The sequence below is a fragment of the Stegastes partitus genome, unplaced genomic scaffold (genome assembly GCF_000690725.1).
Source record: "Stegastes partitus isolate 25-593 unplaced genomic scaffold, Stegastes_partitus-1.0.2 Scaffold929, whole genome shotgun sequence".
Lineage (NCBI taxonomy): Eukaryota > Metazoa > Chordata > Actinopteri > Pomacentridae > Stegastes > Stegastes partitus.
The window spans coordinates 1-22930 of record NW_007578660.1 but is presented as its reverse complement, the minus strand read 5'-3'; the positions used below and the strand labels follow the sequence as shown (position 1 = coordinate 22930).

General features: G+C 40.5%; 1 protein-coding gene across 1 annotated transcript; it reads right to left on the bottom strand.

Moving 5' to 3' along the window:
* Positions 1-337: 337 nt before the first annotated feature.
* LOC103366326 (KH domain-containing, RNA-binding, signal transduction-associated protein 2-like) lies at positions 338-19533 on the bottom strand. The gene is made up of 6 exons (XM_008294025.1): positions 19483-19533; positions 18213-18343; positions 15814-15997; positions 2744-2826; positions 2032-2090; positions 338-432 (listed from the first exon to the last, which is right to left on the bottom strand). The coding sequence occupies exons 1-6, from the start codon at positions 19531-19533 to the stop codon at positions 338-340; spliced, it is 603 nt and encodes a 200-aa protein (XP_008292247.1).
* Positions 19534-22930: the final 3397 nt, after the last annotated feature.

Sequence of the window (22930 nt, the reverse complement as noted above, 5' to 3'; positions counted from 1 at the left end):
GTTTAACGTCAAATATCTGAAAAAGGGGGAGATAAAGGTGGCATGAAAAGCATTTAAAGAGCCACGTTTAATACCAGCCTTCCTGTATATAAACACGTTAAGTGTCTCTTTTAATTTTCTCTCTGCATGTTTAAAAGAAAAAAAAAGCCTCAATCTTCTATAAATGAAAACATCAGAATGCTGGAAAAATGTTAGGTTTTGCAGGTTTATGTGCTTTGAGGTTGTTATTTTTTTCAATTTCTGAAGGGCAAAGAAAAGTTACAACATTTTATGAGGAATTGTTTTTAAAAAAAATTCTAAACCGTTGGGAATCGGAGGTCACATATGTGGAGCACCTTCAGTATCTGCCGTACGGGTGTTTCCTGTAGCCCCCTCTCGTCAGCCGTAAAACGGGGGCTTTGAGACTTGGCCTGGTGGTCGCCCAGTCCTCCTCTGCAAACACATCAAAACACACAGTGTAGGAAGCATCCTGTCCTCTCGCAATGCCGTTCACCCAAAGACAAGAGAATTTAAGCGAGTAAATTATATGCCAGGTACTACAGGGGCTTCTCTTCACAGAAAATTAATTTCATAAGCTCTTTGCCCTCTGTTGGACCAATGCTGAGATTTGACTGTCAGCAGCTCCTTCCTTAGAGCCAAATTACATAAAGATGGCCACCTCTGCTGCACGGCACATTGCACCGCTTCCAAATAAGAAAGTGTTTATGAAGCAGAAAATCAAATCATTGCCCCCTTGGTTTTGGTTTGGTCCGACCTCAACACCCCAGTGCACAATTCATTGTGCTGAAAATGAATGAGCCTGCAAACCTGCTGTGGCAACCAGCTTATCGCCGCTGTCGTGTCACAACCTAGTAACTCCACTTCTGGTGACTTTATTTTATATTTTTTGCGGAAATTGTAGCTCTACATGTTGAAGCTTTGCATGTATTACTTCATGGTTTAAAGGAAATCTGAGGACTTGTTTATTCAAAAACTTCTAAGGAGTTGGTAGTTTGGAGATACAGGATGGATTTTTTTTTTTCCCCAGAGAGCAACAGCAGAGGTTAGTTAGCCGATAACAGCCTCCTGGAACAAGCATGCGAGGGCAAAAACCCAAAAGGCGAAACACCCTGCTTTTACAGGAGGCAGCGGTTGGGTCCACGAGCTTCCGCTGGCAACATTGACTGTTCTGGTCAAATGCAAGCTCGTAGCCGGGGAAGGTAAAAGGGGTGACGCACGCAAGAGTGGCTCGCTGGGTGATTAGAAGTGGGCTGGAACCACAACGCTTTTTTTTTTTTAACTTTGCTTCTCGGCTGTGAAACACCTTTTTAATAACAGTGGAGCGGCAACCGGGATTGTGCGGTCAACACAACATCGTTTTTCTTGTGCGAAATAATTTAAATAATGTTCAAGCATATTTGTTGAGGAGTGCGGTTTTAAAATCCTGCTCCGTGACCCTGAATGTGAGTAATTACCTTTAATGACAAAGGCAAATGACTGTTTTATTTTTGTTTTGTTTTGTGGAACCAGCACAGGAAAAATAGCTCAGATTGGACAGACTCATAGATATTACAGAACTAGATACTGGACTTTCCTAAAGAAAGTGTAGGACTGCAACAAGCTGTTATCTTACTTTTTCATTTCATCTTTCAGTCATTTAGTTTATATTTATATATGTTTAAAAAAAGATAATTGCGAAAGTCTACGATGAGATCTTCAAATTGCTTGTTTTGTCTGAACAACAGCCCAAAACTCTGATACTCACTTCATGATAATAATCCAGAGAATGTGGCGCATTGTGAGGATTTTTTTCTTTGCTTCAAAAAGGACTTAAGGAATTAATTCCCAGCCGAGTTGCCAAATCATTTTTGCAGATTGCCCAATCAACTAATCAGCTCGTTTATTTCAGCTCGAACAGTGTCGTTATGCCGTACTTCTGTTATATTTAACAATTTTACAGCGAGAGGACGCAAAAAAAATAAAAATCAGGGGGTGACTCATATTTGGTTCACTGTGCAACTTGCAAAAAGTTCTTTGAGAAGCTGCACTTACCATAATTGTTGTAGGATTCATCACTGGTTCCGTGTCCGTATTCATAATATCCTGAAATGCTAAACCGGGCAGAGAGGAAACATCAGTCAAATAACAAGCTTTCCTAAAATAAGGGAAGGTGTTTTGTTTGGCAAAGAAAAATCTCCACTTAATTTTTTCTTATAACCAATGAAATGCTAAAAAGTCCAGCAATGTGTTATTCCATCTTTGAGTGACTCTAACGTATCTGTACTCAGTGTACTGTGTCCTGCTAAAGACACTGATCACACACAAGGCACACGTTTTATTTTTACAGTAGAAAGGCTAATAAACTCCTTTAACACCTGAGCACCGTAGCTTGTAGCTCAGTTTACTCAAAAAGGTATAAAATTTTGGGCCTTTTTTGTGGATTAACACACAGTTGGTGCCCCAGTGAGGAAGATGGTGTATGTAGGATTAACTACAGTTCCCACGTTGCTCACCGATGTGTTTTTTAACAGACAGCACAGGTCCCTGGGACAATTATATCAGGGTGTGGACACGGAGACAGCTCGTGGCGCGATCAATTCATCGCTGTCTGCGAGCTTTTCTTGGGATTTCTTGCCGAAATGTACACCGGTGATGAACAAAAAGACAGCTTGTCACAGTGGACCTTACACAGGCTGGATTCTAAGTAACAGCACACAGATGTATTTTCTTTTGTTTATCCAGCATGTGTGTGCGTGTATGTTACCTCTTTGACTGACTGTTGTAGTTATCCTCATAGGTTTCGTAACTCTCGTCATCGTATTCTCCGTCGTACCCATCATCGTAGCCCTGCGAGAGAACAGTGAGCGTTATGTCTCCTCGTCTCTATCCCGTCTAACTGGTTGGAGATGAATATAAAAAAACAATCAATACTTAGTTCCATGGGCAAAGTTATTACTTTGAGTCTGTAATAGGAGAGGAAACAGGAAAAATTAATGTCCAACAGAGAATATCGATTAGGACCTGCAGGGGAACATGTCTCACTAGTGGAGCCTAATGGACACCTCCTGAGTCTCAAACTGCAAAATGGATCTCAACTATTGATAAGCAGCCACTCAGGAAACAAGCGCAAAAGCCAGCCAGTAGCTACAGTCAGGCTCAATAACAATAAAAATGACTAAACGGCACACGGTAAAGACTTTCTTCAGTTATATGGACACTTTGGCGGCCACCTGTAAGTATTGGTAACCAGATAAAAAATCAAAATAAAAGCCTCCGTTCTGTAAAGCAGGCGAAATAGCAGTTTATTACTCTTTGTGCGTCTCTCGTAAACTCTGAAATTACTGTTGAAAACACTTTAGGAGAGATTAGTCTGTTAGAGGAAGTTTGATGAGGGACCTGACAGCAGCAGGATGGCATTTTATATTTATGTATTTATATATAGTTATGTAATGACAGTAAGCACTCAAAATGTCATGTTTGCCAAAGTCTGCTGCGATAAGTCTATTCCTATTACAAAACTCCACGTTGGTCCCCGGACGGTCCGTTAATCCAGTTAGTGTCTGTTTACATCTGCGAAGGACACTTTTCTCCGCCTACTTATGCAAGTAACCTGGTTTTAGATCAATTTAAGTGAACATTATGATTCATTTAGAAGAAAAAAACACCTCAAGAGTGGCTGGTTAAGAAGCTTTTTTAAAAATTAAATCCTGTAATATTAAATTGGTTGCTGTGGCATGTGAACATCCCACTCCTTTTTTTTTACTTTTAGTGTTTTATCATCTGCATAAATCATCCAGTGTTTGCATAATACCAGGATCATCAGTTTCTTTCCCACGTATCAGACGCTGAAGGTTGCTGCATCTTTTCATCTTTTTATTGCTTGCGGACTCCTGGGTGCAATTTCCACCAGGAAGAGGGAGGACGTTACTTTTCAAAAAGGCTATTTTAGTCCATCTCACTTGTGCAGTTTCCATTGATTTGCTTCTAAAAATCCCTGTAAGCAGAAGGATTTTCTTTTACTGTCCAGCTGCCAAACGCCAGATCAGAGAAAGGGGGGGAGTTGATCAAAATGATCCGCTTATCAGAGTTTGCTTCAATTATGAGTTGAAGTTAGTGCTTAGTGGGCATTTTTTCCTCCTGACTTTTGCCTTTCAGGAAACTTTAAGTCTGCCCTGTCATTGATAAGGAGCTCAACCCTCCTCTGTAAGTTTTTGGGGTAACTAAAACTTTCTGTTAAATTTGGTTTATTGCTGTATTCTAGAGGTGAACATCAATCAAACACAAGGCAATGTTTCCTTAAAGATGGAACAGGGCTTCATTTACAAAAGACAAACTTGGTTGCAGAATATGCAGAAACGCTTTGGAGGCTGTAGAAACTGGGCACACAGATGGGGAAATAGTGACATTCTGCTGTAATTCCTCTCCCAGGTTTCATTTCACTTTATATCAGATGAATAATCATACCTCCACTTGTGCTGGTAAGACACAAAACACTCGATAAGCACCTATCCATTATAAAAGACACAGGCCGACTCGGATCTTTACCATTTACATCTGTGATTCATTATTAAACTATTATGGGACTATTGAGCGTCTGCTGCTGGCTCATCACTGCATTCCCAAACCCTCAGAGCGCGGAGGAGAAGGTCGAGGTGCGCGATGCTCACACTCTGGTTGTGGAATTTACGAATTAGCGAATGAAAAACGCCGAGAACAATGCCAGCACGCGTCAGATGGCGGATTCTGCAAAGTCTGGCGAAGATAATAACCCTGAACACCCTGATTACTTTTCATCTTAACTGATGAAATAATCATTAAACTGCATTTCACTTCTGTATAGAAACGGAGAGCAGAGTGTACGTTTCGACCAAAGTCTTCCGATGCGGTTCTCCATCTAGCAGAGAGTTTCTTGTTTAGCAGAAAAAAATAATCACTTCAGTGAACACGGACTGTGCTGCCAGGGGCATCAGGTGCTCGCAGAGTGACATGGGGCCGCCACGCACGCTCACCCTCCTCCAGAAATCTCACCCTTCACCCCTCCACCACCTGCACTCATCAGTAACTGCGAAAATGAAAGAAGCACCTATATCCTTTTTTTTTTCTGTCAGCTGTGTATATGTCTATATAGAAGGTTAAAAAATACAGAGCAGTTAGTGTCCCTGTCCTGTAACTGGCAGCAAAGCACACCTAGTTTCCTTTTTTTTTTTTTTGCATCAACAGCTGCTGAATTTTGCTTAGTTTCCAACATGGGTGGTGAAATATAGGCAGCATTGACAATAACTGTGATATTTGATACTGTATTCATAACCCACATATGATAATATCGTCACTAATCCTGCTTCAGTAGCCACCCTGCTGACACTCCAACATCCAGAGCATTTATGGCTACAGTTTCTCTCTCCAACTACCCTACAGATGGATTTGACAGATAGCATCACTGATTTTTTTATTTTTTTATATTACACTGCTCTACACCCATTTTGGTGTCAACATTTTTTGAGCTGATTTTGGACAACTGCAATGTGCTGAATCCAAATATTACATTGGTTTTGCTCAATGAGGTCAAAATGTTGATTTGTCACCACATGCACTTTATTTTATTTTATTTTTTAAAATTTTTGTGTACATGTGCGGGTGTCTATGCTTTGTATCATACAAAATTCTTTTTCTATTTCCTGAAATGAACAAATTCTGAAACCTTTGCAAGTTGATACTACCTGTTCTCGCATATTGAATGGCTTCCTGAGAATCTCGGACCAATGAGTGATGAGCAGGGGGAGAGATTCCATCAGGACATGAAAGAGATGGAGACCAGGTATCAGGGATGCTGGGATGCAGTCATGATGGCTGATTACTGCTGGACTCTGAAGAGAGATATACCTGCTGCTGGTCATTCCAGGAGTTCCAAGAAGTGCATGTTCAAACCCTGAATTTTGAGCAATGCTGATGAAACATGCAATTTACTTTTATGAATGTTTACGCTTATGAACTTTTGGATCAGTTAGCTTATGAAAAGGATTAGAAAATGGAAATTTTCCTCGAAAATCCAATTTCATATGAGAAATACTAAAATAAATCAATCGCTAATGTCAAAAAATGTAATCGATTTAGTGGCAAAATCAATTTTTAAATTTTTTTTTAACCGAGCTGGCATAAAACCCTGACCTGATGCAGAAAAGCAGATGTCATGTTTGGATTCAGCGTTGCAAAAATGTCCTAAATCATTTAAAAAATCCTAGACACCTTCAAAAAAGTATTTTTTTGTAACCCAGTGGTATAGGTATTGTGAATTCTTTCGGCCACAATGATTGTAAAGCAAAATCTAGAAAACTACCACCCTCGTTTCTAACCGTGCCTTTCCCAGAAACATAATGTAAATCTGCGTTTGTGAGGGATTTGCATTGATTATTTATGTCAATTTTAAGAGTGCAGTCAGTCGAACACGAGGCTCACCACCAGTGTGTCCATTTTCAAGTTTCTTCAGGGGAAACTGTGTCAATTATTTATTTTGTTAATCATTCATATGCCAACTTATTAGTTAGATTGACAGACATATAAAAGCAACAAACCTACGCCTTCTTGTGATCTGACCTGTTAGAAAGTACTAATAGTCCGTTGAATGGTTTATTCATGGCAGCGGAGATAATCAGTCTCAGCAGACCAAAGGTTCACGCAAACAGCCTAACCTGAAGCTGGAGTAAGGCCAGCGTGTGTGCACAACGGTAGACTTTGCTATTGTCTCCTTTTGTAATTGCTGGATCTTGCTCATTTAAAGAGATTTATCGGAGTTTAAAGTGCTTATGGTTCTTTTTCATCATGATCTAATCTCTTCTAATCCTTTCGAAGCTTGCTATTTCGAATCAAGCCCCACTATCATACCTACAAGTGTTGAGTTCCCTTCTTTCGAGATCGAATGCATTTTTCAAATCAGCCGAATGAAATGTGTTTGAAAGCTTCAATGAAACTGGTTTATGCCAGACGTGGTCTCAGCGGCGCATTATTCCTCCATGTCTGCCTGTAACAATATAGCATCTTGCATTAGGTGTGCCTGCTTGTGGTAATGCTTTACGACACAAAGGCAGAGACATCAGTGTGAAGGGCATCAAGTAGCAGCAACACAAAAGAAATTACATTTAAGGCACTTGAACACACTCTCCCTCCTCAACGCTGATTCCGACGGCTCTGGTTTCCTGTGTGGCATTATTTGCGTGAACATGAATTTGACTAAATTAAAGTTAGGGATTATGTCAGGGATTAAGTTGTTCACCGGATCCTATACTTCTCCTTTTCGTGCATGAGTCTTTCCCCATAAAGGCAGAGTCAGAGACCTGCATATCTCAGTAATTGACCATTTTGTTAGAAATCCAATTCGAAAAAATGCTGGAGCACAACTTTAACGAAGCCGGTGGATTCATTTCTGTCAAATATATTGGACTAGCAAACCTTCAGTTATGATAAAGAACTACCAGAATGCAGAACTGTATATGGTTCCGACTGGCAATAATCATTTATCTCGAAACACCAGCTATGAATCTTTATTCTTGTATTTGTCATATTATCCAACAGGGACGAAGGCAAGAAGCGTCATTTAGCATCTCAAAGCTCAAAGAATAAAACACTCATCACCCCCTGCCTTATCTCCCCACTGACCTCCGTGGTGGCTTCATGCACGACACATGCATCGAGATTCGACAAGGTACTATGTGTAAATAGTCCGGCCTCTAATTAATGAGGCTCGATTCCTCTAGTTTGACACTCATCTGTAAAAACAATTAACACCGGTCCTTTTTAACAAGGCAGAGGACATAAATCAAACGCTAACACAAGAGTGGAGAGTCCTCGCTCGGTGTAATTAGGACAGTGAGAACCTAAAGGCCCTTAGCACTGTGCTTCATTATCAATTGACAACCTGTATGTCCCCTGACAGTGACTGATCTTCATAGGGAGCTGCTTGTGAATGCTTCTCCACACAGCAGAATGGGCAGGAAAATGAGATTTGCAGCCTTTTGTCTTGCTGAATGGATGCTGCTCTTCACTGCTTTCTACCTGTGCAAATTCAATCAGCATTCACCTTTTTTTTGTTGTTGCTTGTGAACATAAAACACGAGGAACTGAAACTGTGGTTAAATCTGATTTTGAAAAAAAAGTACAATTTCACCAGATTAAATAATTAAAAGGAGATCAAACCTTGATTACTGACATTAAACATTGTTTTTATGGCTTTGGGGAAGCTAAAGATAAAGACAAATAAATCAGATATGCACGTCTTAGTGTTTGAATATTACTCCTTTTTGTGCTTGTGGAGTTTAGCATTCGATGTAACTGCATCTGTCGGCTTCCACCCTCACAGGCGGCGTCAGTCCCTGCTGATGCAGCTGAGGCTATTATGCATTCTACCTGGGTTTTTCTTTTATTAAATAATCAAGTGGAAGTGTGTGTCATACATCTGTTTTAATAAACAGGAGAGTTCTGCATGAGGAATTTACATAATTAATATAACAAATGTGAACTCAGCAGCGGATGTGAACCTATTGTTATAAAGCAATTACAGCAGATGTGCATTCCAGCCTTTAACTGTGGCCCCAGAAACTGCTCTCCGTCAAGAAATATACAGAATCTCACGCATCTTTTATGTTCATGAAACAGATGATATGGGGAGATTTTTGCCCCCCCCCTCCCCTCTGTTTCAAAGGGGTGTCCTTTTTGCTTTTCCACTGTAGATAGATTAGAGTTTTTTTCCCCTTCAAAGCCTCCCAAAGCTCTGTGTTTAATCACATTATGGCATTTCCCGCACAGCCTCAGTATGGTTGCAGGGCTCAGGTTGAAAAACCGAGCTATGCGTTTCAATTTTTACCAGCAATTTGTACAATTCATGGTCTGCTGTCAGGGACAGGGAGCCGTATCACTCTCAGATTCCTCTCTTCTATCATCAGCCCTGACACTAGAAGATAAGATTTGATCCAGATGGGATTTGATCTTTAACATTAAACTGAGGCCATGGTCCCAGTCTGTATAAAATTCCATCAATCACATCTTTAATCTCCCTCCGCTCTCCTTTTGCACTTTTCTCATGAAGGAACTTACACTGATTACGGTGAAATGTCTCACTGCTGCTCTTTCTCGGAGATTAGTAAAAATTGGTCCTTAATGCCTCTTTAAAATGGCAAAAAATAATGGTTATTAGCGGTAATTTTAGCACCTCGGCAGCTGCTTCATTTGTACACTTCAACGCTACACCCCAAAATGACATATCTCGGCTAAAGCAATTTTTGTATTAATGACTCACAAGCACCCGACTGAAACATGGACTCTCTTTTACAAGTGCAACAGTCAGAAGAGTGTTGCCACATCACATACTGTACAGACCCAGTGGGGAGAACATGCTTTGCAATATATTCAATAATAAGTGCAATTCCAACTGTGCTTTATGTGGAATCCATTTTATTTTTTATTTTTTTTAAATCCGCTCAAAAACCCCCACATCTGATCACATCATACCACACCAACAGAGGTAAGACACTTTGTTTGGTACAGCTGTAAAACAATTATACTCTTTTGCACAGGAGACAGTGATTAGCAGCTGGAGTTACAGATGCCTTATAAATGGAAAACAAATGTCTTTTACTGGATAACAGATCTGCACTTTAACATTATATTATAGATGGAAGATTCCCTTTTCAGAAGCTGAATGCATATAAGTGGCTGATTGCTCAGGCTCTTCATGTAAAAATCATCACTAGCAGCTGTCAAAGACAATAAAAAAGCCCACCCACTATTAACATTTTTAACATTTGCCTTAAACTGTTTGTTAAAAACAGCACATTTCAGTTTCCTCACCTAAACCAGGAAGCAAGACTTGTACTCAAACTATGTGTATGATGTGCTCTGAATGTTTTAAATAATCAATTGGTCTCAATAATTAGGTAAAAAACACTCGACCTTAAAGCAACATACTAATATATGGAGTTTTTTTGGTAATAGGCCTAGTGATCAAATGACTCTTTATAGATTAAAGGGATTATCAGCTTATCCCACCGGCACTTTATAAACTGTAAGGAACAGTGATGTCTATCGGAAACGGAGCAGATGTTCTGGTTCTGCAGCAATATGTTAATATATTTTCCCAACACTGAACGCCTGACAAGCAATCTCTCTCTCGATTAGAAGGATTTCATATGACAAGGTGTCAAAGTCCAGACTGATGAAGCCTAACTTCAACTTGTAAAAAAAAAAAAGTTCATTCCATTAACTCGACACCTAACTTTAAGCAGTCTAAAGCGTCCTCAAGTGCCTCCGCGGCCCGAGCACCGTAATCCACTTCACTCGTGAGTCGTCGCCATCCTTTAAGTGGTACAATAATGGCCACTGTCACCGTATTAGTTTTACGACAGTGACAGCGTGACAGAGTCCATTTATCACTGTGGTCTCTGGTGGAACCTCCGTTACATGACGACCTGCGCGGCGGCAGCAGCACAGCAAATGTTTACGGGAACTTCACCTCAAATGGAGGAGAAAACAGCAAGCTGTCATTCATTCAGAGGGCTGCGAACAACAGGATGGACCGCATGCTACCTACATGTGTATGAACAGGCAATCAGACGTGAATTTGTTTCTGGCAGAACATGTGCAGAGTTCATTTGCAAAAACAGATTTTCAGAAAACGTATTTTTTTGTTGTTTGCTTGAGATAATATCAATAAAACTGACATTGAGTGGATTTGACTCAGTAGAAATGACATGACAAAAACAGATATAACTTAAGTTTGATTGATATTGTCTCAGGTAGACGATGGAAAAGTGGGTTTTCTGAAGGTTTGCGAAGACGGAGTTATCTGTTTTTGCCAACAAATTCTTCATGTGCAGTGATATCAGTAACTGGTTGTGCGGACTACAGCAGTGGGTAAAAGGAAAACCTCTAAACTGAAAGAAAAACAGTCGCTGCATCAAGGTTTTACTCGCGCCACTGATGGATCGCTGTTATTCTTTTCATTTTATTTGATAAACATATTTTACGCTGTGTAAAGGTTACGCTTCTGATGCCTAATAAATTCCTAAAGTGCGGAGACTCAGGAGAGTGGGCCATCCACGAATTGAAGCATCCTCCTTGCGTGTAAATAGGTGACCGAGAGGCAAATTGGAAAGTGTTGTTTGTCAAGAACAGTTTGTCAACCAGCTATTTACTAGCCTGTCTTGTATTTTTCAAGAACTTCCAGAACCTATCGAAGGCTCTTCTGTTGCCCCTGAGTCAGTTTATTTTCAATGCATCTATACAAACATGTCACAAATACACAGTTTCAGGTTTTTTTTGGGGGCACTGAGGCGTAACTCAAACTGGAATAAACAGTGTTTTTGTTGGAGACTGTGCATTAGTACACAGTTGGTGCTCCAGTGAGCGTGGCAGCCGGGTAGTGCATGTGGGATTGACTGAAAATAAGCCATTTAAACAAGTGTTCATCGTAGTGAAGGAGTAAAGGTGTTCTTCTGGGCAGCAGCGGAGCTCCATGGCACGGAAGAATAAGATATTAAGCTTTGGCTGCACAGACAGTACTTGTTAGTAGGATCAGTTCTCTGTTCGCTCTGAGATTTGCTGACAATAAAAAGAAAAAAAAAATGCACCAGCTAAAAGTCAATGCACAAACAGCTCCAATCTGTGAAGACATTAAAAATAAATAAATAAATCTGGTGTAAAGAATACAGGAAGGTGAGATTCGCAGGCGAAAGATAAAGCGAAAACATTACGTTCATAAATTATAAAGCCAACAATGACACATGATAAGCACCGGCTTCCTCACGCTTCCCTTCGAAGTTTTAAATCAATACCACCCTCGATTAGGTACAATTATGGACATTCTCACCGTATCGCTTTTATGAGACAGACTGACACTTTGACAGAATCCATCAATCAGCAGTCTCCGGAGAATTTACACAATACTCATGCAGACTATTTTTTTTCCTCCTAAAGACAAACACAAGGCGTAGCAAGAAAAAAACAGAACGCATCTTCTGCTGCTGATCTATGATTGTGTTTCTGTAAATTGTACATTGCAGGACTCTTGTACGGAAATAACAACAAGCAATACAGCACCTTGTAGACTCGGCGGATGAAAAAAAAAAAAAAAAGCAAACAAACAAAGCCGGACCTTCGTATAAAGAGGTCTCTCGCTACAATCTGGAAACACGTTTAAAGAAAATTGTGTAATGTAGTAGAAAAAGAAAAAAAGAAAAAACAGCAAAGTGAGATATGAGGGAAGAGAATGTTCAGGACAAACTCATCTTTCCATAATCCCCTAGTCTCTGTGCTCCCATCCTCCTTCCCAACCTCCAATTACAAAGAGAAGAAATGCCTGGCTTTTTCACTGCTCAGAAATACACAGGCTCTACATCAGAACTCAATTTGGTTTGGTAATGAGACTGCGCTTGTGCATTTCCCCATGCAGACAGCCCAATCTTCAATTGCCAGCACACATGGGGGCTTTTCTTAGCAGGAAGGCTCTGAGGAAATAGACTGGTAAAAGTGTTGCCTTTTTTCATTTGGATGAAACTTAGAGCTCACCTTGTGTCGTCTTTTCAAAATGACCTTGAGAATTTCCTGAGATCTGAGGACGAGCACGCTTTTAACGAAGGCCTTGAATTGTTTTTTTTTTTTTTTTTTTTTTTTTTTTTTTTTGATATGGATCCCCAAGTTACTTTAAGTGATATGAAAGATTTTACGGGCCATCGGTCAAGGCACTAACTGCACCTCTAAGTGGAGTAGTGTCTCTTTGCATGTTAATAGTGCAGCGATGAACAATGCAGAGATTCCTGGGTTTGTTTCTTCCCGCCAAAGGACAATAATACCTGCCATTACCAGTCATGCTGTCAGAGAACTCTACGGAGGCACTGACTTAAAAAGCACCGACAACTAGTTCAGACATACTTAATGCAAAAGTGACCAAAATCACATTTTTCTTTGCACATCCCTTTTCCTTTTCAGAAGGTCAACACTTTGTGGAAACTCTTAACTCCTGGATTTCAGTCTGTTATCTAATAATGTGCCTCTTAAAGCATCCTGTGGTGCCTTAACTCCTCAACATCCATCCCCCTTTTTACTGAAAAAGCCCAGAAGCATTTTGTTTTTTGGACTCTTGTGGCGCAGCACTGTAGACGAGAGGAAAGTAAAACACTGCCGTTGTCAGCTGTGCGCCCGCTCTCATTACAAAGTAAGGAACTATTGCTGCTGCCGCTGTTGCTCTGGTGTTGGTATCCGAAAACAGATTACACCTTATGAATCATGACGCTCTGTGCTTTCAAATGGTAAGTCAGAACGGGTCAGTGCCATTCAAAATACAGCGGCTGTATTGTTGCTTTGCCTGTGCCCGGCCCAGTGAGTGTTGAGGGGTTAAGGGCAAGACCAAGAACTCTTTAACTCTCCTGTTCCCGTCACATTTTTATTCTTTGTAGGCTCATTTTTTCCTTGCATTTTAATTTCTTGCCTTTCAACGTTGCCCCCGGTTTTTACCATTGTTGTTAACTTGCTTTTTTTTCTTTTGGCCTTTTTCTTGGTTGCTTTCTTTTTTTTTGTTTTTAACCCCGGCTTGCGTTTCGTCTTTCAAGTCCTTGCATTCTTGTGCTGTGCTTGTTGCTCACAGCTCACTGTTGGCTTCACCGTTGTGCTGAGGAGCACAGAAAACTGTATTTTTGACAGAATCCTTTTAGTGCAAATTGTGTATTTCTGGCAAAAGTTTAAATGAGTAGAATAAAGTGAATTTGATGAGATATTGTGATTTTAAACTTAGGTTTAGTTAATTTCTCAGATGGAACAGCAGATAAGTACCTCAAAAACTGTCAGAAGTTGAAAAGCAGACTTTTTTCCCCCCTTTGGCTCTGATAAATGGTGTAATTTTGGCAATTTATCTCAAAGATAACGTGTCTTTCAAACCTGTCGGTAGGTTTTGGGTTTCCGAGGGTCAAGCTTTATCCAGAAATCTAAATAAAATATGCAAAATACTTGCAGGAAAAGTATTTTAACAAATTAAAAATAGAAGAAACAGTTTAGAAACATCAATATCACTATATTGAAAAAGTAGACAGTGATTGTCAGAGTACGGTGATGAAGATATGTCATCGCATAATGAGTTTAAGGTTGACACACATCAACATGATATATCATGGCCAAACCTGAGAAATCAGGCTGTACAGTGAAAGACACTTGACTTTTTGTTTTTTTATGTTCAGGGAAAATAAACAGTTCCATAGCAGACTGTCTCATCTGTAGAGCAAAACTGTGACAGTGGCAACAAATAGGATGTATAGGTGCAGGCACAATAAATTGTTGTGGGATGTTCTGTTAAGCTCATTATTCATCTTCATATCAGAACGGCAACATAAATTGGATGACAATATGGGCAGAAAAAACACCGGGGAAACAGGCTGTGCTATTAAAATGTTTGGCAAAAGAAAAGGAGAAATTATTGTCAGCTTAAAAGTGCATCGGACTGTGTTTACTGTAATTAATTTCTTATCCTAATTAACTTTTAACTAAAGGAAGGTGATTTTTTAAATTATGCTGAAAAAAACCCCAGAAACTGATGCTTTTCTAGATGATTTGAAATGATAGCATGTACTTCAAAACTGAAAATGACAAAAACAATATATGAAGAGACAGAAACAGATAACATCTTTACAAACATTCAGAAAACCCACTTTTCTATCGTCTACCTGAGACATATCAATCAAACTTAAGTTATCTCTATTTTTGTCATGTTATTTCTACTGAGTCAAATCCAGTCAGCTTCAGTTTGATTGATATTATCTCAAGTGAACAACAAAAAAATAAGTTTTCTGAAAATCTACAAAAATGGAGTTATCTGTTTTTGCAAATGAACTCTTCATATACAGTCGTGGCTCGATAATCCGACCCTTAACAATCCACAAACTTTGCTATCCGACAGGTTTTTAGGAAATACAAACGGAACCCATTAAAAACAGCCTTAACATACCGACAGCCTTGGATTCTGGCTCCGATGTGACATTTTATGTCACAAATAAGGACAACGACGTATTATCTGACTTAACAATCCGACAGATTGGCTACGTTCACACTGCAGGACTTAATGCTCAATTCGGATTCTTTTGTGAAATCCGATTTTTTTCGAGTTCGTTCACATTTCCAATTAAATGCCACTTGTATGTGATCTCCTGTGTGAACTTTATACGGCCCAAAAGTGTCCCGCATGTGCAAAAGAGAACACAACGACGTCACACACAGCGAGTGCTCAGTGTTTACGGAAGTAAACACGGATGGTAACGGTGGAGCGTATCTGCCACTCCCCCGCTGCCACTGATGGTGGAAACAAAACTGTGACCGCTAACTAAATTGGCATCAGCAGCCAAGTACTGCCTGTGTGTTCCGACCACTTCCACCCCGTTGGAGCGCTCACCCGGATATTCATCATTATTGGGGCCTGAATATCCAGAGACCAGAAGGTGCTAATCGGACCAGCCCTACTAGTTATTATAACGACTATGAACAATAATTAACAACAAATGACCCTTCAAGCATCAAGCCCTCCTTGTATCTTGACCTCCATCTTGACAATCCGACAGCCTTGCTATCCGACATAAAAGAAGGTTTTACATTTAGTGTCGGATTCTCGAGTCCCGACTGTATATATCATAATAGTTTCTTGCTTGCCTTCACTTTTCAAACACCATCCCAGAATTCTCTGCCTCACCGCAAAGCCAGACTCATCCACACCACGTGACAGGGGATTAAATGAAGCGATTTACACACAGTTCAAGTAAAATTACTATCAGATATAGTTTTCAGTGTGCTTGCAAAGAGGATTGGACTTACGTAGTCGTCGTATGATTCGTGTGTGACTGCTAACAGCGGGGGTCTGTATCCGCCGCTCGCTGCCGTCCCCCTGGCTCGGGGAGCTTGCACCTCCCTCGTCACAACCGTCGATGGAAGTTTGCTGTGCGCCGCCGTCGCTGTCCCCCGAGGTGCTGCTGCGCTCCTTCCTGCACCTCTCTGGCCTCTGGTGGGGGCAAAACAAGAAGATCATCGTGCTGCGCAACATTTGCATGTAAGCAGTGATTTTAGGGAGAAAGTGGAATTAAGACATTAAGAAATCTGTTAAATCCCTCTTATCGCTCCATGTGTGCCGGCTGTCTCAGTTGGTGGTTGTCATACGGCGTGCTGGGGTGAAACACAAGATAAACACTGACACTGAGGTAGATCTCGCAATGATCTTACAGCTAAAGAGTGTCACTTTTATCTTCCTCTGCTCTGCAAACATGCCTGTGGGATGCAACATGGTTTATGGAGCGGTGCCACGTCTGCGTTTGTACAAAATCGCATCTGCCTGAAACTACTGATTACTCTCAATCTGTGGGCAGACCGGTATAGTTTTCAAAGAGAGCAAACAGTTCTTTGGCATGCACTCACAGACACATCAAAGGCCAGAGGACTGCGGCAGACATGAGGAATTTAAGGTAGCTTGTTTCTTTTTATTGAAGTGCGACTGCCCAGCAGCTGGACTGTAGGGATACCGCAGGGACTGCAGGATGGATTTAGCATCGCAAAGCTGTCTATTTCCTGCTAACTTACATTTTAACAGCATGATGTAGGTGGGCTAGGACACCTTTTTCTTCCTCTGGCTCATCCTTCACCAGGTAGCAACCCATTGTGGTCCAAAAATACAGACAGTCAAAGGAGAATTACTGGTGCATAATTTTCATGGAGATTTACAATAATTGCTTATCGTTGTGCCATAAGGAGAAAATCAGGGAAAGAGGAGTGGCGGTGGTGACTTTAAATCGAGTGCGTCCCATGTTGCTGCTGGATTTAGCTCGTCTATATGTGCTGCCTGAATGAGGCCAGGCTGTCATGGCACACTGTACCTGCTTACTCCTGGGGGACTGCCACGGCTCAGGTAGATTATGGACAATTTGCTGTAAAACCGAACTTAAAAGGAGGCTCGCAGAGGGAAGGTGCTTCACACCAGCAGCTGCATACATAGAAAGCCAATCAAATTCCCTGTAACATTCAGTTTTTTCAGGTCCTGCCTAGAGTCCTAGAATCCCTCCGAGCTGTAATACGCAGAAACAATGTGTGAATTATGAAGATGACATAAAATTGGCAATCAAAATAATGGTTAGAACTATAAACTACAACCTGAGGAAGAGAACTTTGCATAAAATAATGACATATGTGCAAGTGAAATAATTCACCATGAAGGTGCATGCTTCCTTTTTTTTATTATTGAAACACTTTTTGGTTGATCGCACGACTCAAAGTTCTAAATTACCCAGAAGAGAACAAAATGACACATCATACTGCAAATGTGTGTCAAGTCAAGGAGGATTGACTCTCTCTAGATGATAGCTAGATTAAAATGAAACTCAATAGTTTTTATACATGAAGATTGGTTGACTCCTCATCAACAGTCTTCTTTGGCTTTGCAGGAGCTCTATTTAGTCCTCTTATTCTCCAAACTTTGACCATTTGATTAATCCACAAGTAATAAACACAGTGCTCTCAGTTTGCACTTTTCGATTGTCGACGCTGTATTTTCAGAATTCAGAAGGGATTCTTCAAATATATTAAAATCACAGACTATGTTCTCAGTTGTGAATCTTGTTCAGCTGATATCTCCTCACTGTCTGCTATCCATCCTGTGTGTGCAACACAAAATATCTGATCCTTACACACAGCCCCGGCTATGTAGAAGGAAGAAAAACAAAGCGACTGATTCACTCAACTTTATTCCAGCAAGTCGAGTGCACGTTTGCTCTTGTGCACATTCGACAGAGATAAAGGTAGAGGAGACGGAGGGAAAAAAAGGGTTATAGGAGCAAGATTGGCTGTAAATCTGAAACTGATCTCATTTATGTAAAAACCTGCTAAATATCAATCTTTCTCCAGAATCGCAGACTCCATCCAGTTATGTCAAAATAAGTATCTGATTGGTGCTTACGTTCAAGAAAATGAGAGATAAAAACAACTTATGATGTTGATTTCAGCCTACGTGCAACCAAAACCTGAATTTTTAACCAGTAAGAGGAAAAAAAACACACATTTTGAATCCATCAGTTTGACTTCATGACCAAGCTTAAACCTTTGCAGCAGAAGTCAGAATGGTCACACTGTTTTTTTTTTTTTTTTTTTAAATCTCCCAGAAGTCTTAACTCTCTCTGTCACACACCAACTGCTACCCGGTTATTTTTACACAGCTGTAATTAGCACTTTACCGTGTGGATATTGTTGTCGTTGTGGGTCGCACACTCCTCGCCTGCGCGCTCCTCCCTCTGCTCGACTCGTCAGAGCCGTTCAACAGGGATAGCTCTCTCAGTTGCTCCTGTCTGATCTCGTCGTTGTAGTCCTGCGGAAACAAAATGCAGCATGTGTCATATTAAAAAACGAAACAAAAAAAAAACAAAAAACAGGGATGTTTGTCTTCTGACTGCAACAGATGCTCGCAACACCAGCAAATGCCATCAAATTTAAATTATCTTGTCACGCGCAGGAAACACATGGCGCTGCTGAGCACTGAATAGTCAATGAAGAATGTTATCTTTTGGTTATGGTTTGACACGAAATGCTGGGGAGCCATGAGCAATGGAGGAAAAGACAATAAATATTCCTGAAAATAACTCTGGAGTCATTGTTTGCAGTAAGTTTGTGTGATTAAACGAAGAGGAAAAACTATTTTTCTGCAACGGGTTTGCAGAACTTGTGCAAATATTTGACTACACTTTACATTCCAGATGACTGGAGGACAAAATAGTGTCCGTCCATGAAAATCAGGACAAGATTTCCAAAATAGTTCACACACCTGTTTTTGAGGCAGATGAGGACATGCAGAGGAAAGGAAATCACATGCCCTTTTCTTCTTCTTCTTCTCACTTTCAAGCAACAACAAATATTCCCTATTTTGTCTGCACGCAGCCCATAATTGACAGTTTCAACAACTTTGTGCGGAATATCGTTATCTTGTGGTTCTGAACCATTTTTCTCAACCCGTTATCAAACATGATACGGATCATTACACAGCAGATAGGGGAGTGGACAAAGCAGTATTCATTATCTTGTCACTGCTGAAAGATAAACAGGCTTATTTCTTAGAAACAGTAAAGCAAAGCCCAAAAGATTTGGTGCCCTGAGCAAAAATGTTTTTTTTTTTTTTTGGTAATGACAAGAAAGCAACAGAGGCAGCAACAGATTTCTTTAGCTGTCAGGGTTTTGACAGGCACAACTTTTTATTTTTTTGGATGCATGACCTAGTGTCGCAGACAAGAAAGGGAAGCACAAAACTCAAAAAAAGTTTTGGAGCTGTGTAACTGGTGATAAATTCTCCAACGCTGAGGTAATCCACAGTCCAGTCAGGTGTGACTTTAAAGGACAATGATCAGATCAGCGTGACCGGTACACAGACACTCCTTTGACCAACGACTATAAAAGCAGCTTTATTCAAATGACGCGATGCCACAGGAAAGACAGAGAGATGGAATATTAGCATACTGGATGCTGGATGGGTGTAGCCAGGCGCTTCAATGTCCACAACTCCGCCATTTGTCATCTAAGAAAAATCAGTTCCGACATCATTTCATCCCACTGTCAGGATTTTTGCCTTATAGATCACACCGCATTTAGCCACGAGGATATCACAACAGACTATGCGCCCTCTCTGTGATTTGCATAGTTTTGAGACTGAAAGTAATCATCTCTTCAACAGAAAGCTTTAAATAATTCAGTGGGAACACAGAAAAATTCAGAAACTTGTGTGTTCTGTAAATGTGTGAACTCTTTTCAGAGATTCGTTATCAGATGTTAAATCTGTAATCATACTCTTTTCGTAATAATTCAGAACTTTCAAAGATATGTTCGTCGGGTTTCAGCAGACGTTCATTTTCATCCTTTAGCAAAGTAACTCAAAGAGGGGTCGAGTTTCCCTCTACTCATATTGTCTTTTCCTGGTTGTGTGTTGTGTTTGACTTGCACTTAATTAGACTGAGATCATTTTGATGTAAAACATACAACAGACAAAATGTAAAAATGACTGATGAAGCCAAACATTAAGCATCCCATCATTAAACAGCAGCATGTCACACTTTGTCGCTCAGGTGTTCAACATTTTAAGTCTTTTTTGGGCTATTTAGGTGAACTAAGATGGGTGACTGGAGATAAAACGCAACAAGGTCTCTAGCGGAAACCAAGGACGTCGCCATTCATGTGGGAAAAAAAATACAAAAAATTTTCACAGAGCTTCATTTATAGTCATAGGATACGTGTCATCCAAGGTCCATATGATGAACAGACCGGAACATTTGACACCCAGAAGACATGGAAGAAGGGAAAAATAAAAGGTCTTCATGGTGGAGTTCCAAAACATTTGACACGCTGCACAAATGTATTCCTCTTATTAATGAACTAATAAGGCCTACAGCCTTCTGTTGGTTTGAAGGATATTGGCAGAGCTCTTAATTGGGAAGCTGGCAGCTCTACCAAAGCACAACAAACCTGCCAGAGCTTGTAAAAGTTGACTGTTGACAGAGGCGTTAGCATGAGTATACACAGATAAACCCCATGCTGAGGCTTCCCGGGCCAGACTGTTTGCTCACCGAGATTAATTCTGACCATGTGTGACCTTGTACACACACGATGCCCTTCACAGAGCTAAAGTTAGACTTTAAGGAGTCAGCCGATGAAGCGCGATGATACCAATCACTGTTGAGTTTGGGTCTACCTGCCACACGTCTCTGTTACTGGCTGCACTGACTTATTTCTTGCCTGGTGTGTTTTGTCTGCCTCATATCACACTAATAAGAGTCTTTGGGGAACCAGACAGTTTGACATTTTTCTGACAAACAAACTAAACAAATGAACACATGTAGAATTAATGCAGCATTCTTGAACTATCAATTCCTGTGGCTTTGATCTTTAATTAAAGAGATGTTGTCAAACCAGATCGCCTTGGAGACCTGTGAGGGTTTCACAGAGTAAATACATTTGTACGACAAAAACATGACATTGACGAGATAAATAATCAAAGAGAGCAAATCAGTCTCAGCTTCTGAATCAATCATGTGGCCTTTGTTGGATTACTCTTATGGTGTAAGATTGTTGTCTTCCCAAATATAGTGCATTTAACGTTTATCCTACCGACCGGGGTACCTGCACACCCCAAAGATATACTTTCTGTCCTTTCTTACAGCCACTTGGTTCATCATCCCAATTTTTCATGACGTTGCCAATAAATATCAAAGTGACGGCACATTTCTAATGAATGTAAATTGTAGATAGGAGAGACTGTGCACACACAACTGTTGCCCTTTCTTCATTAGACTTAATGCGAGAGTGGCAACGAGAAATCCACTGTTGAAAAAAGCTCATATTATTTTCTCAACTAGAGTTAATCAAAAAGCATCAGAGACTCTGAAGTCAACTGGATGAAGGTTGTTTGGTTTGATAAAACATAAAATCAAACTTTTGCACCACCAGACCAGATGTTGGCAATGATTGGCGGACACCAAACATGACCACAAACACACCATCCGCACTGTGACGCATGGTGGTGGCAGCATCATGATGTGGAGATGCTTCTTGGCAGCAGGCCCTGGGAGGCTTGTTAAGGTAAAGAGTACAATGAGTGCAGCAAACGTATAGGGACATTCTTTAGGACAACCTGATGCAGTCTGCAAGAGAACTGCGACTTGAGAGATTTGTTTTCCAGCAAAACAATGCCCCAAAGCACACAGCTAAAGCCACACAGAAACGCTTTAAAGACAACAAGATGAATGTTGTGGAGAGGCTGAGTCAGAGCCCAGACCTCAATCCAACCAAGAATTTGTGACTGGACTTGACAAGGGCTGTTCACTCACAATCCTTTTGGAACCTGACAGAGCTTGAGCAGCCGACAAAATATTTACTTGAAGGGGGTGGATGCTTATGCAATTACTTCTTTTACTTTTTGTTTTATCTTTTTACATAATTGACATTTCATTGTAGAATCTGTTTTCACTTTGACATGAAAATATGTATGCTTAAATTCTTGTCAAAAAAAAGCCAAATTAAATTGACCACAATGCAATGCTGAAAAACAGTTAAAGACGTGTCTCTAGATTATAGCTTTAGACAACATCAGTGAGTTATTTATGTTTTCCAAAGACACGTTATGCTCTGACGGTTGTTTCTAACAGCAGTTCATTCTTGTGGTCTGCAGGGAGTCCAGGCGGTAGGATGAAGGTTAAGGTCAGCCATAACGCTGAATCAGAAAACAGCATATTCAGGGACTAAGCAGAATCATGGCCTGTAGTGATGTGAATGCACCGATCTCATGATCAGCCAGTACAAATGACTCACATGATGCCGATCTACCTTGATGACTTCACAACTCTCACATATGGTTTCAGAAAAAGTTTTGACACACACATCATGTCCCCAGTACAGAAGCAACAGCCTTGTTTATACCTTAAATTTGCCCCTTTAGCACTATTTGAAAATTATATTCACTAATAATACATATTTTAAAAGAAAAGTTATTTTTAAAAGTGAATTCAACACAAACAGCACCACAGGATGAATAGTCCTGGATCCGTGATGAAGACAATAATGCAGCGTACTTGCCTCTGTGACCCCTGACCAATTTTTAGTTCCCTTCTTCACAGGGATCATATGGTTCATACAGACTGCCTTAAAAGCAAAATCAGACAGACCTGACTGAGTTTTTAATAAGGTTTATATTTTGTTTGCCTTCACATTTGACTTTATGTAAAAAAAAAAACAAAAAAACAACAACTAATTAAAGCCGCAAGCGGCGATGGACGGGTCCTCGCCCTACGCTTGTCGGCCTTTGCGCACGGCGGGGTGTGGGGCAAACCTGCTCCGGGCAGGACTGTGATCCGGCATGTCGAGTTTGGGGCAGATCGGAGCAAGTGTGGCCTAGTTATGAGCCACTTCCTGTTTAGTG